Source organism: Gouania willdenowi, chromosome 5, assembly GCF_900634775.1.
Source record: "Gouania willdenowi chromosome 5, fGouWil2.1, whole genome shotgun sequence".
NCBI classification, from domain to species: Eukaryota; Metazoa; Chordata; class Actinopteri; order Blenniiformes; family Gobiesocidae; genus Gouania; species Gouania willdenowi.
Window position 1 is genome coordinate 41802939 of NC_041048.1, and position 13406 is coordinate 41816344.

The 13406-nt window shown below is 39.4% G+C and overlaps 1 protein-coding gene across 2 annotated transcripts in view; it reads left to right on the forward strand.

Annotated features, from left to right (window-relative positions):
• The window catches only part of fhit (fragile histidine triad diadenosine triphosphatase), a 186647-nt gene that overhangs the window by 142081 nt on the left and 31160 nt on the right, over nt 1-13406 (forward strand). For both annotated transcript variants that reach the window (XM_028448097.1, XM_028448099.1), the window contains exon 3: nt 11531-11676. In XM_028448097.1, the coding sequence (XP_028303898.1) occupies nt 11531-11676 (146 nt within the window). The remainder of the gene's footprint in view (nt 1-11530; nt 11677-13406) is intronic.

Genomic DNA, 13406 nt, shown 5'->3' on the forward strand with positions numbered 1-13406 from the left:
ATCATAAAACGTGATTTTCTAATCGCAAAGGCTGCATTTTTTTTTTTTTTGGACCGACAAGTTACATCCTTATTGACCCTGTTAACGGTATTTTTAAGGTGGCGTTAATCCTCAAACCTCAGACAAGCATTAATACTGCTGTGCTGCCTGTCAGTCCTCCTTAAGAACCCACATGCGGAGCTGGCTGATGGGAGGGGCTACTCTAGACAGTGCTCGCCTCTTCGCCTCGCTTCATGAGTAGGCGTGTCTACACATTTATTATTGTTTTCAATCATAAAACTGCACACTACAGTAAAACACATGGCTATTTAAGTGGTTATTGTGATTTTGAGTCAGAAAAGTGTGTGTCGCTGCAGAACCAGAGCAGCAAAACAAGAGGAGTTGTGTGTGTGTGTGCGACGAGTGGGGTTTTCCACGGCTTAGCCTTTAGCCTAGCTGATAGTCCTCCGTGGCAGCCACGCTTCTGCCGTCTGTCGCATCTCCTCCGTCTGCTCCAGTGGCGGCGAGTGCTGGCAGACACGTGGGCCGCTGGGTCGTCTCGGCATAGCAGTCAAAGGCTGCTGCCGTGCCTCGGCTGCCGCCAACATTTAGTTGGAGTAGTGACTTGCGATCATATATTATTTTTACAGCTAAAACGTTGTGAGTTAATATGTTAAAACAGGGATAAATCAACATACAGTAGTTAGCCTTGTTGCCACGAGCCAGTGCAGCAGCAGCATCAGAGGAACAGATCAATAATTCTACTTGCATTGTTAAGTTGTTTAATATGGTTGATTTGAATATTTGTATTGTTTAGATAGTTGGTTTAGTGTTTTGTTAATATAAAAAGTTATTTATACTGTTTTATTTATACATTTATAGTGTTTTATTTTGAACTATTTATTTTGTGTGCCATATTGTTAAAAATGTTCAAAAATGAACAGATCTATGTTTATTATTTGTTTTTTGTTTTGTTATTGTGTTTTTCCATTGATTTAAAAAAAAGTAAGTTATCGATAAAGAGTAGTAGTATAGTAGTATATATATAAATTAAAACTTGTCTTATATATTTAGACATTCTTATTTATATTCACACAAACCTCCAGCCAGCTGCTTGTTAAATACAACTGCGACAACAACACGTGGAACCACGGAACCACGTTATGACTGCGCTCCGCAGCCTCTGTCTCCAGCAACATGAAGCAACCTGTGGCAGCCGCTCTGTTTTCTTTCTTTTTGGAGAGGGAAAGAAAAGAAACGAGTCAAATACGTGAATTCAGTTTTTCCATCCGTTCTATACGTTATCACAGAAAATCTGAGACGGACTCTAACAATGTTTTTATCTGATAAAATATTATGGCCTGGAGCAGCTTTTCAATCTTTCTACGACAGAAAAACAAACTAATAAACACCAAAAAGGAAAAAGAATATTGGATTATTTCTCTGAAACAAGGAAACGAGGCTGAATGATTGGACGATGACCGGCAGCCAGAAGGGTCTCAGCTGAGGATGTGAGGCAGCACGGCTCACAGGGGGTCAAAGGTCAGCGATGCAGATTGGGGGTGAGTCGGACGACCCCTTTCAAATGGAAAGTGGAGATGCTGGGGATGTAGTCGTGAGAGTGTTTCTGTGTTTCTGGCAAATCCAAAAAAACATCTGGGGTTAGAAAAAAAAAGTGCTTTTCACGTTGATGTGGGAGGAAACAGCGATAAACTGACTAAATATCTCACTGTTCCATTAGCCTCTTCACTGATATTAAAACGCCTGCTGAGCTCAAAGTTCTAGAATCCCACTGACACCATTACTTACATTTTACAGCCATGGAATAATAAATAATGTCCACCTCAAAACATTATAAAGAGCAGAGAAATAAAAAGGCTCACTGTTTCACATGAAATTTAACGCTAATTGCTTTTTTTGCACTCCAAACAATGTGCAACCTTTCCCATTTCACAAGTTAATTTATTTATCTCAGACAAGCACGAAAACTGGTAATAAATGTAAAAGAAAAAGCATTACAAACAGTGACATGTAAATGCGGAAAAAGTGTTTCATTGCACTTTTGCGATATATTTCAATATCGAAACGTGTGAAAAACCTTGTGAAAGCGTAAAAGCTAGTGCTAGGACTTTATCTCATTATTATTTGCCTTTTTTTTTTTTTTTTTACTCCAAACAGCGTGGAACATTTCTCATTGCACAAGTTCCAGGTGTACCCATAATACTGATACACAGAGCACAACACAAGAAACAGGAGAACCAGAGAAGAAGTTATTGCTATGCTTTGAAGGTATTAATTTTAGTTTACTTCAATGCAAAACATGTAGTAAGTAAGTAAGTAAGTAAGTATTTATTTATAAAGCGCTTTTCGCAGATAAAATCACAAAGTGCTGTACACAGAAACAATAAACATACATTTACATCACATGTGTAACATCATAAAAGGGCAGTAAAAATTAAAAATAAAATCTTGTTAACTAAAAGCTTTTTTGAAAAGCGAAGTCTTCAAATGTTTTTTAAAAGTGTCCACGCAGTTCATCTCCCGGAGAGACTGGGGCAGACCATTCCAGAGTCTGGGGGCTGCAGCCTGGAACGCCAGGTCTCCTCTTGTTTTTAAATTTGGTTTTTGGGAACCTTAGTAGACCCTGACCTGAGGATCGAAGGCTGCGTCCTGAAGTGTAGGGACACAACATGTCTGAAATGTATAGAGGAGCCTGGCCATGCAAAGCCCGGAATGTTAGAACCAGTATTTTATATTCAATCCGGAACTTGACAGGGAGCCAGTGCAGGGAGGAAAGTATCGGGGTAATGTGTGATGTTCTGGACGTACCGGTCAAAAGTCTGGCAGCAGCATTTTGAACCATTTGGAGTTTACTCAGGGTCGACTTATTAAAACAGGTAAAAACTGAGTTACAGTAGTCAATGCGGGACGAAATAAAAGCATGGATGACCAGTTCCAGATCAGGTTTGGACAGTAGATGCCTCACTTTTGAGATATTTCTCAGATGGTAAAAACAGTTTTTAGTCAGTTGACGACGGTGGCCCTCCAAAGACATCGATTGGTTAAACACAACCCCAAGATTTCTGATGCTGGATTTCACTGATGAACCCAAATCACCGAGAGAGTTCTTAATAAGTGGGATCTTTTTATCAGGGGCGATGATCAGAGTTTCAGTTTTGTTGGGGTTTATCTGGAGGTAGTTTGATGAAAACCAGTTTTTGATGCATGAGATACAGTCCAAGAACTCAGGTAAAAAGTGAAACTCTGAGTCATTAAAAGAGCAGTATAACTGGATATCATCAGCATAAAAATGATAAGAAACATTTTTAAAACCACGGATCAACCGACCAAGAGGCATCAGGTACAATAAAAACAGAACAGGCCCCAGAACAGAGCCCTGGGGTACTCCACATGACAGGGTGGACACATTGGACATTACATCATTAAAAGCCACATTAAAAGTTCTACCATTTATATACGAGGCAAACCACTGTAGTACAGCACCGGAAAACCCCATTTCTGATTTGAGACGATGGATCAGTGTGTTGTGATCTACGGTGTCGAAAGCAGATGTTAAATCCAATAAAGTTAAAACTGTGTAGCGACCAGAATCAGCAGCCATCATCACGTCACTGGAAACCTTCACAAGGGCAGTTTCAGTGGAGTGGATCGACCTAAAACCAGATTGATATTTATCATAAAGATCATTATCTTCCATGATTGATGTTAGCTGCTTGGCTACCACTTTTTCCATCATTTTTGACATGAAGGGAAGCTTAGATATGGGCCGGTAGTTTATAGGCTGACCTGGATCAAGATTAGGCTTTTTGAGAATGGGATTTACTAGGGCGTGTTTAAAGTAGCTGGGGACTGTGCCGGATTTAAGTGAAAGGTTGATCAGTTTCACCAACCATGGACCGACTTCATCAAAAACATTTAAAAGCAGTGAGGTTGGAATAATATCCACAGGGCTCGATGTGGGTTTCATTTTTCTCACTAGATCCTGAATATCCTGTAGGCTGACAGGAGAGAAGGAGGACCATGTGCTGACGGGAGCTACAGAAGTGCACAAGCTGACCAAAGGAGTCGTGATACTGGCCCTAATATCTTCTACTTTATTTACAAAGAAGTTTAAAAACATGTTACAATCATCCCTTGTGTGTACAGGGACATGGGACGGTGGGGGTGTAACAAGATGTTCAATAGTGTTGAACAAGACTCTGGGGTTTCTCTTATTTTGGAGAACAAGGTTAGTGAAATAAGTAGAGCGGGCGCGCTTTATTATTTCATTTAGCTCCATTATCTTTTCCTTAAGATGGAGTCGATGCACTTCCAGTTTAGTTGTTTTCCACAACCGTTCCACTTTCCGACAGCTTCTTTTGAAGTTAAAAATGGTTTCATTCATCCATGGACAAGGTTTTTTATGAGTGCTAACAACGTTTTTAGCTGGTGCTACTGTGTCTAACAGAGTCAGGCAGTGATTATTAAAGTTAGCCATAAAAGAGTCAACATCATCACAGCTAGCGAAGGAAGTTGGGTCAAAGGAGGCAGAAAACCCACTGAAAGCTGCTTCATTTAGGATGCATCGCTGTTTTTTCACATTGGAAGGGATTTTAGTCAGAGTGATTGACAGGTTAAACAAAATACAGCAGTGGTCACTTAACTGTAAATCATTTATGCTTAATTTGTCTATTTTTAAACCAAGAGAAAAAACTAAATCTAAAGTATGACCTTTGGTGTGTGTTGGACCTGACACATGTTGTACAAAGTTAAAAGAGTCCATAAGAGTCATCAACTCAGTGGCCATAGGACATGTGGAGTTATCAACATGGAGGTTAAAATCTCCAAGGATTAAAACACTCTCAAGTGTTATAATAGATGACATGAACTCAGAGAACTCATCTAAAAATATACGAGCAGGACCAGGCGGTCGGTACAGTAAAACACAGTGAAAAGAGTGTTTGTTTCCAACCTTGCACATCTGGAGCTCGAAGGAGTTGAACGCGTTCGTGTCCAACAGTCTGCAGCTGAATGTGTCCCGGAAAACGAGCGCCAATCCTCCTCCGCGACGCGTGATCCGTGGGGTTCCAAACACAGAACAGTCTGCAGGGCGCAGCTCATTTAAGTGAACGTACTCGTTCTCCCGTTGCCATGTCTCTGTGATGAACATCAGGTCCAACCCGCGGGACATGAAAACATCTTTCAGGATGTGCGCTTTATTTGCCAGCGATCTGGCGTTTTGTAATCCAAGGCGCAGCGACACTTCCGTGTTGGCCCGTGGAGAGTCGCGCTGCAGCGGGCGAAGGCATCCATAATCCACGGCACGGTGTCTGGGAAGGCGCCGGTGAAGCTGCGCTACGAGCGGCAGATGACGCAGGCCGGTGATCGGACGCACGGGAGCCACAGGCTGAATCCACCGTAATCCATTTGACAGCGGGTGTCCCGGAGCAGTCCCAGGACAAGACCTCCTGTACGCCTTCACCTTCACCAGGAGTCCAGCGCGTCTGCCCCGCCTCTTGGCACGCTTCCTACGCGGGACAGGTGCACGCAGCAGGTAGGCAGGCACCGAGGCCAAGTGTGGAGGAAGTCTGGAGGTTTGATCCTCAGGGCAGCTCAGACGTACCTCATGTGTATGATTTAGGTCCATTAGTGCCTGACGATCGTATGTCAATACTGTTGCATCGATGTTTTGGCACAAAAGAACGATCAGGACACAGACAAACAGAAGTTCCAGCAGAGCTGGCAGACGGCAGCCGGTACACGCTGGCGCCATCTTGTGTAGCAGCTAGCATCTCAATGCTAGCATGTAGCAGCTAGCACCTCAATGCTAAACATGTAGCAGCTCGCACCTTAATGCTAACATGTAACAGCTAGCACCTCAATACTAAACATGTAGCAGCTAGCACCTCAATGCTGAACATGTAGCAGTTCACACTTTAATGCTAACATGTAACAGCTAGCACCTCAATGCTAAACATGTAGCAGCTAGCACTTCAATGCTAAACATGTAGCAGCTAACACCTCAATGCTAAACATGTAGCAGCTAGCACCTCAATGCTAAACATTTAGCAGCTATCTACTTCTCATGTAAAAAGCGTCGTTGGCATTTCTTCTTCGTCTTCATTGTCGTCTTAGTCTGGTCTGGTGGAATGAGACGCTACCATGTGATCATGTGATCATTGTAACAGCAGGATGTCGTACACCAGAGGGAAGTGAACTCTGTTTTTATACACACACACACACACACACACACACACAGACCAGTGCAGGGTTAGTGATGATCTACAGCAGAGATGTTGATAATATCAACATGTTCCTCTCACTACTTTAATAATACAGTTATAGCTGTAGTTCTGTAAATGATGCTACAGCTTCTAATCATTAATACATGGAGCTTGGTGGTCATTAAGCTTCACCAATGGAGAAAACAATTAAGTGTATCCATTTATCTGGATCACTGAATTAAGTGATGGGAGTGTCACTGTTGTCGATACTGTGAACATTTACATTAAATCAGGGGTTCTCAACCTGTCCGGGCCCCTAACCCCCAAAATAAAGGATCCAGAGAGCAGGGACCCCCACTGTAGCTGAAGGTGGTTGAACACAGACATGAACATTGAAGAACAGTCATGTGGAGACAGGACCATCTATAAGGGGGAATAAAGGAGAGATTTTTGGGGTCCATCTATAAAGTCAGTAAAATGATGGTCCATTGTTCTATGAATCTGTGATAACCACATTTATTTATTCATCTGCATAATATCCACTGTTATCCAGGAACGTTTATTATTATTATTATAGTCATCTTAAAGATGGAAATCCTGGTTTTAATCACTAATAAAATGGTTCAAAATGACCAAAAATGGTGGAAAAGGAGGTGAAATGAGATTTTAAAAACCACAGAAATTGGTTAAAAGTTGTAAATTAAAGTGGATAAAAACAGACAGAAAAAGTGATAAAAAGTGTTAATATTGGAACAGTTAGTTTGAACTGGTAAATAATGGGCATGACAAATGGTGAATGTAATTTAAATTGGCAAAAAATAATCATGAAATATGATGAAAAGAGGTTAAAAGTGACAATAATGGGTCAATATATGTGACATTAGGTGTAAAAGTAGTAGAAATGGTTTAAAAGTGCTGAATATGTCTGGAAAGTGGAAAAAATATGTGCAGAAAAGACATTAATATGTGATGTAGAAGTGTCAGAAATGAGAGAAATGTAGCAAAAATACATTAAAAGGAGCAAAAATATGTTCAGAAAAAGTGATGAAAATATGGTGAGTTTGGTGTAGTTGCAGAAAAATGGTTAAAATAAGCAAAAATAGGGTCAAATTGTTATTGGCATCCAGTGACCCCCCTCCCAATGTCTAACGACACCAAATGGGGCCCTGACCCCAAGGTTGAGAACCCCTGTTCTAGTGAAAGACACTGGTTTTTAATTTTTCTCCTGCAAGCTTCTAACTAATGTCATATATATACAGTATATACATATATATATATATATATATATATATATATAAACACTGGATCTAGACTCACAAATCATTTAAGCTAAAAACTATGAAAAAGGGAGATTTACAAATCAATCATTTCTGTCTCAGCATTAACTTCTACACATACAGTATACACATTAGAAACAATAATCATGATTTATAGAAGAATGTGAAATTACACACGTTTATGATTGCATATTTTTCTATAAATCCTGATTATTTGTTCACCGTAATGGTTTTATTATAACTCAGTATATTTAGTTTCTCCCTCGCTCGTCCATCACTGTGTGTTTTTACTGGATCCAATATTTGCTACTTTCCTGTGGTTTTTTAATACGGACGTAGCAGAAACTGAAGTCATTTCCACTGGCTCTACTCCCCGAAGCATCGCACAAATCCAGCCTAAGCCGTTTTCCTCTCTGTTCCACACACTCGTATTGGTCTGCCACATCGACTGAAATTGATTTAGGGAAACACACACCATCCGTCTTTGCATGTAATGATGCTTTTTCTTCTCTCTTCCACTTGTTCACTGCGTTCCTCTGGGGATGGAAATTCTTCCTCTGTCTTGTGTTTGCAGAGTTCGTCAATAGCAGAAGTTGTTTAGATTTTTTGGTGTTTTTCCCTCTGTGGTCAAAAAGCTTCGTTCTTTGTTTGTAACTGTGTGTTTTCACTCAGGAAGTGCTTTAATTATGTAATCTCACTCCCAGACATAGAAATACATAAAGGAGAGATGTTTCAGTCTCTCTGATGGTGTTTGTAGGAAGTATTTGACTCATTATTTCAGAAATGTGTTTTTGAAAATGTTGTCATATAACATTGGGTGAAAAGTGTGATGAAGTTTCCAATAGACCTTTTATACTATTGTCAGAAAACGGATGCACTTTGGTTAAAAATGCAGAAAGTTTAATTTAAAAAGACTAGCTTTAATTTGTCCCTTGGCTTGTAAAAATAAATGAGTAATAACATGGAAGCCAGTCATATTTTTATTGACAAACACAGAAATCTTGTGCAAAACATATTCTGATGAACAACAGCCGGGCCCGTCGAACGTCTCCCCACCGAATAGCACATACCACGCTGAGAACTCAGTCAAATGACTCGGTTCCACAGAGTAAAAAGGTCTCATAGAGGCTCTAGACATCCGCTCATAGAATATCCATGTCAGATTACAGCCCGACTCAACAAGTATTAACAGAGGAGGAGTCATTTGAAAAATGGGGCCCCCTGTGGCCCCCTTGGCACATACAGAGTAATGGGCCCCATTCATATATTGGTATGTGTCAATGATTCGATACCACCAACTGTCACAATATTTGACTCACAAATAAATGAGAAAACAACGTTAATGGAAATTGCTGAAAAAAGGGGGGTTGGCCCCGGGCCCCTAATTGAATTGTGCGAGACATTATCGTATTCTACGTTGAATAACCTTTGAAACAGTATATCACATGACTATGTTCCCATAAATTTGAAAATTACTGGAAATGGGGGGTGGGCTCCTTGGGCCCCATTTCCAGAAAAATAATTTATCATTTTCATTCATATAGTATTCATACCAAACTGCATTCTGATCTAACGAGAACTAACGGAAGAGTCGTCATATGAAAAATGGGGCCCCCTGGCGCCCCGGTGACACGTACGGGGTAATGGGCCCCATTTGTATATTGGTATGTGCCATTCATTTGGTATCACCAACTGTAGTAATATTTGACTCGCAAATAAATGAGAAATCAAATTTCTTTATTTTTCTTTTGAGGCAATGGAAAATCGGGCTCTGAGTATCGATGCGTACACATCTATAGGTTATAGCTACCGTTCACGAATAACAGAGAAGTAGTGATTTTACCTAGTGTAAGAAGAACAAAGTAAGGGGTGTTAGGAGTCCGGTAGCCCCGCCTAATAAGACACTTTTCACTCGTGATGCACGATATTGGACTTCTGGTCGATATTTTACAGCACTTATGGTTGATAACCGATGTCGATATCAATATATTTTTTTCTTAACTCGAATTGCAGAGATCATCTAGTTTCTGTCGTGAAAGTAACAAACACAACAATTCTCAGACTCTTTATCATGTTGGTAAATACAGACATGAGCCAAAGCTTGTACTGAAAGACTTCCCCAATAGAGAAGTCAGTTTAAAACCTGCTTTTTCCCCCTCACCTCTCCTCCTGTTGTTCTCTCATTTTTCATATAAATACGGGGCACCTCCCATGCCCATGGTGACCCACAGTTCTCCCGTTCTTGTCCTCCCATGTTATATGTGATTGTCTTCTCGTGTTTCTTTGGACGGGATGAAACTGAAATGTTTGTTTAGCACTTAGTGATTTTTATCTGTGAAAATTGCTTTATAAATAACATTTACTTACGTACTATTTTTCGGGTGTCTTTCAGGTTTTTCTGTGTGTTGCCTTCTGTTGTTTTTTTATTGCACTTTTATTGAGCTGTCATGTCAGTAAATTTCCCCACTGCAGGATGAATAAAGAATACTCTACTCTTAGAGTGGCCAAAAACGAACGCAAAAAGTGTCAATATTGGGGTTCCTACTTTAAAACGTATGAACAATTAGTTTAAACTGGCAAATAATGGACATGACAAATAATGAATGTGGTTAAGTTGACAAAATCAAGCATGAAATATGGTGAAAAGATGTTAAAAGTGACAATAATGGGTCAACATATGTGACATTAGGTGGAAAAGTGGTGGAATTGTTTACAAGTGCTGAACATGTCTGGAAAACTGAATAAATATAAATATTAAGGCCACTGATTGCCTCAATTTTTTAAGTTGATTAACTTAAAAGTCAATTATTTTTAAAAGTCAAAGGTTGGATGAGTGGCTACTTGTAAGTTTTATTTTTTAAATAGTCCCTATTTGAAACAATAGGACTTTATCATTCTGAGCATGCAATTATTTCATTCTGTTAAGTTGTTTTTTTTTTAAGTTATGCTTACTTATAAACAAATATATTTCCATTTACCCCAAAAAGGAAGAACATGTTACATAATTAAGTGTGTAGAACTTTGAGGATAAAGTACTCGATCTATTTAATTACTCTGAACTTATGGGTTTACAGTGTGTGCAGAAAAGTCATTGAAATGTGATGTAGAAGTGTCAGAAATAGGAGAAATGTAGCAAAAATATGGCAAGAAAAAGTGATGAAAATAGGTTAAAATATGGTGAGTTTGGTGTTGCAGAAAAATGGCTGAAATTGTTCAAGTTGTTTGTTGAAGGCATGTGGAGACCTCGTCTCAGTGTCTCATGACCCCAAATGGGGTCCTGACCCCTGCTGTAGATGATAAATGTTGTACATAAATTACGTTAAAAAAGACAATTAGAGTTCAGGATTAACAGTCAGCCTCAGAGGAGACTGTAAAGTTCTGCTGCTGGTTATAAATGTGTGAATGGGTTTGGTCCAGAATACATCAGTGAGATGTTAGTCAGGTATGAACCCAGCAGGTCTCTGAGATCTATGGACACAGGTCAGATAGTGGAGCCCAGAGCTCACAGTAACCATGGTGATGCTGCTTTTAGTTGTTATGCTGCAAAGAAGTGGAACAAACTGCAGCAGAGCTGAAGTCAGCATCACATGTGAACATTTTTAAATCAAAGTTAAAGGAACTTTTTTCTCTACTGTGTATGATTGAGAGAGATTTATGGTCATGTTGATGATGTCATGTGTTTGTTGATGATTTTACTGATGATTTTAATTGATTTTACTGATGATTTTAATTGATTTTGCTGATGATTTTAATTGATTTTGCTGATGATTTTAATTGATTTTGCTGATGATTTTAATTGATTTTGCTGATGATTTTAATTGATTTTACTAATGATTTTAATTGTTCGTATTGATTTTAAACGATTGAATGTTTTATCATGTGAAGCACATTGAGTTGCCTTGTGTATGAAATACGCTATACAAATAAATTTGCCTAGCCTTAACAAAGAGACAAATCATTGTGTCTTTGCTCGTTAATGAAGTGTTTTTAATGTAAATGTTCCACTTTTATCTTGTGTTGAGCTTCCTTTCCTTAACCGAGCTGGTTCAGACGTGTTGGTGTGTCCTCTGAGACCCGTGGAACGTTTTGGGGACCTTCATCCAGACGAGGTGTCCGATCTGTTCAGCGCGGCTCAGAGAGTCGGTAAACTGGTTCAGAAACATTTCTCTGCTACGTCGCTAACCATCACCATCCAGGTAAAACCTCCTCGCCACCTCACATACTGTATATATATATATATATATATATATATATCTACTGTGTGTCTGTGTTTCAATTATTTTATTACAATCAGCTCCATGCAGAAAATATAACCTCAGGGTTTAATTAAAAAAAAGGTTTTTAGTTTGACTCCATTTGGATGTTATTAACATAAAAAATAATTCAGTGTTTAAACCTTTGTTTGATGAAGGAGCTGAAACGCTGATGTTTGTGTGACATTTAAAAGCCATTACATCAAAGGTTTATAGATATTTGACGGGTAGTAAAGAATGTCTATTTTCCTCAAGACCATTAAAAAGTGATTAGAAACTATGACATGGATAAATAGTTAAAGAACATTCTCTCTATTTAATTTATGTTTTCTTCTAAATTCATTTGACAGACAAAAACAAGTCTACAACTCTTTCAAAGCACAACCACATTTTGACTAAATTCTCCACATTTTTACTTTAATCTCGACCTTTCAAATTGAATCTCTACATTTCAACTTTGTTCTCAGGTTTAGTGGTTAGCATGTCCACCTCACAGCAAGAAGGTCTGGGCTCCAAGCCCTGGGGTGGACACTTGGGTCCTTTCTGTGTGGAGTTTACATGTTCTCCCTATGCTGTGTGGGTTACCTGTCCAGGGTGTACCCCTGCCTAACGCCCAATGGCGTGCCGTGACCACTAGGGTTGGGTAGGCACGTTGCAAATCGAGACCACCAATGACAATTTCATATGTTTCTGCTGTCAAGTGTTAATTCAATTCAAATCAATTTTATTTGTATAAAGCAATTTACAACAAAATCATCTCAATGCGCTTATCAAAATATAAAATTCATAATAAGAGAGAAAAAACCCAACAAGATCCACATGAACAAGTATTTATCATCTAACAAAATCAACATCATAAACACCATTAAAGAAACATAAATATTATTTAATATAACCTCCATACTCTACCAACAACATATATCTCATGACACGACAGCACATCTGTTGTTTGTGTTGGAAACACAGAAACATGGAGAAAATGACAACGACAACAACTCAGAACATCCTCAGTGAGGAGCATCCACAAAGTCAATCCTTCCTTTTGTTCCATTCACTGTAGAAAGAACCAACAATGTTCTGACCTTACCTTTGCTGAAGGTCTGGTAGCTCAGGTGTTGGTCTCCATCTTTTAAAAGATGTTGTTTTTCCTCAAAACAAAGTTTCTCTATCATCTCTAGCGCTGTCATCCACACTGTAGTGTTATCCCACCCACTAGCTAGAGAATGTAGCAGCAGCGGTCACGTGTCATCTATTCACTAATGTGCTGTGAACTTACTTATAGCATTTAGCATAGCACAGTTACGTGCAAAGGCAGCTCTCTACGCTTCCTTTAATGTGTCACATTGGGGACCTGACTGCGCATGCGCAAACACGTAAAATCACGCAATGGGAACGGAGGCAGAGGAGCGACGTGCCTTTGGGAGGGGGCGTGGCCTCCCTCTGCCTTACAGCAGAGCCAAAAAAAAAAAAAAGACTGCAGCTGTTCCAGGAAACAGCGCTGTTTAGTAATTTGCACAAATGCGGACACTTTCAAACTTATAGGTACTGTAGGCTATTGGAAATGGAAAAATAAATAATTTATAATTAAAAAAAAATAATTATAATTAAATAATCAAAATATCAATTCACCCTTGGGTAGGCACTGCCTACCTTGCCTACCCTGACGGCACGTC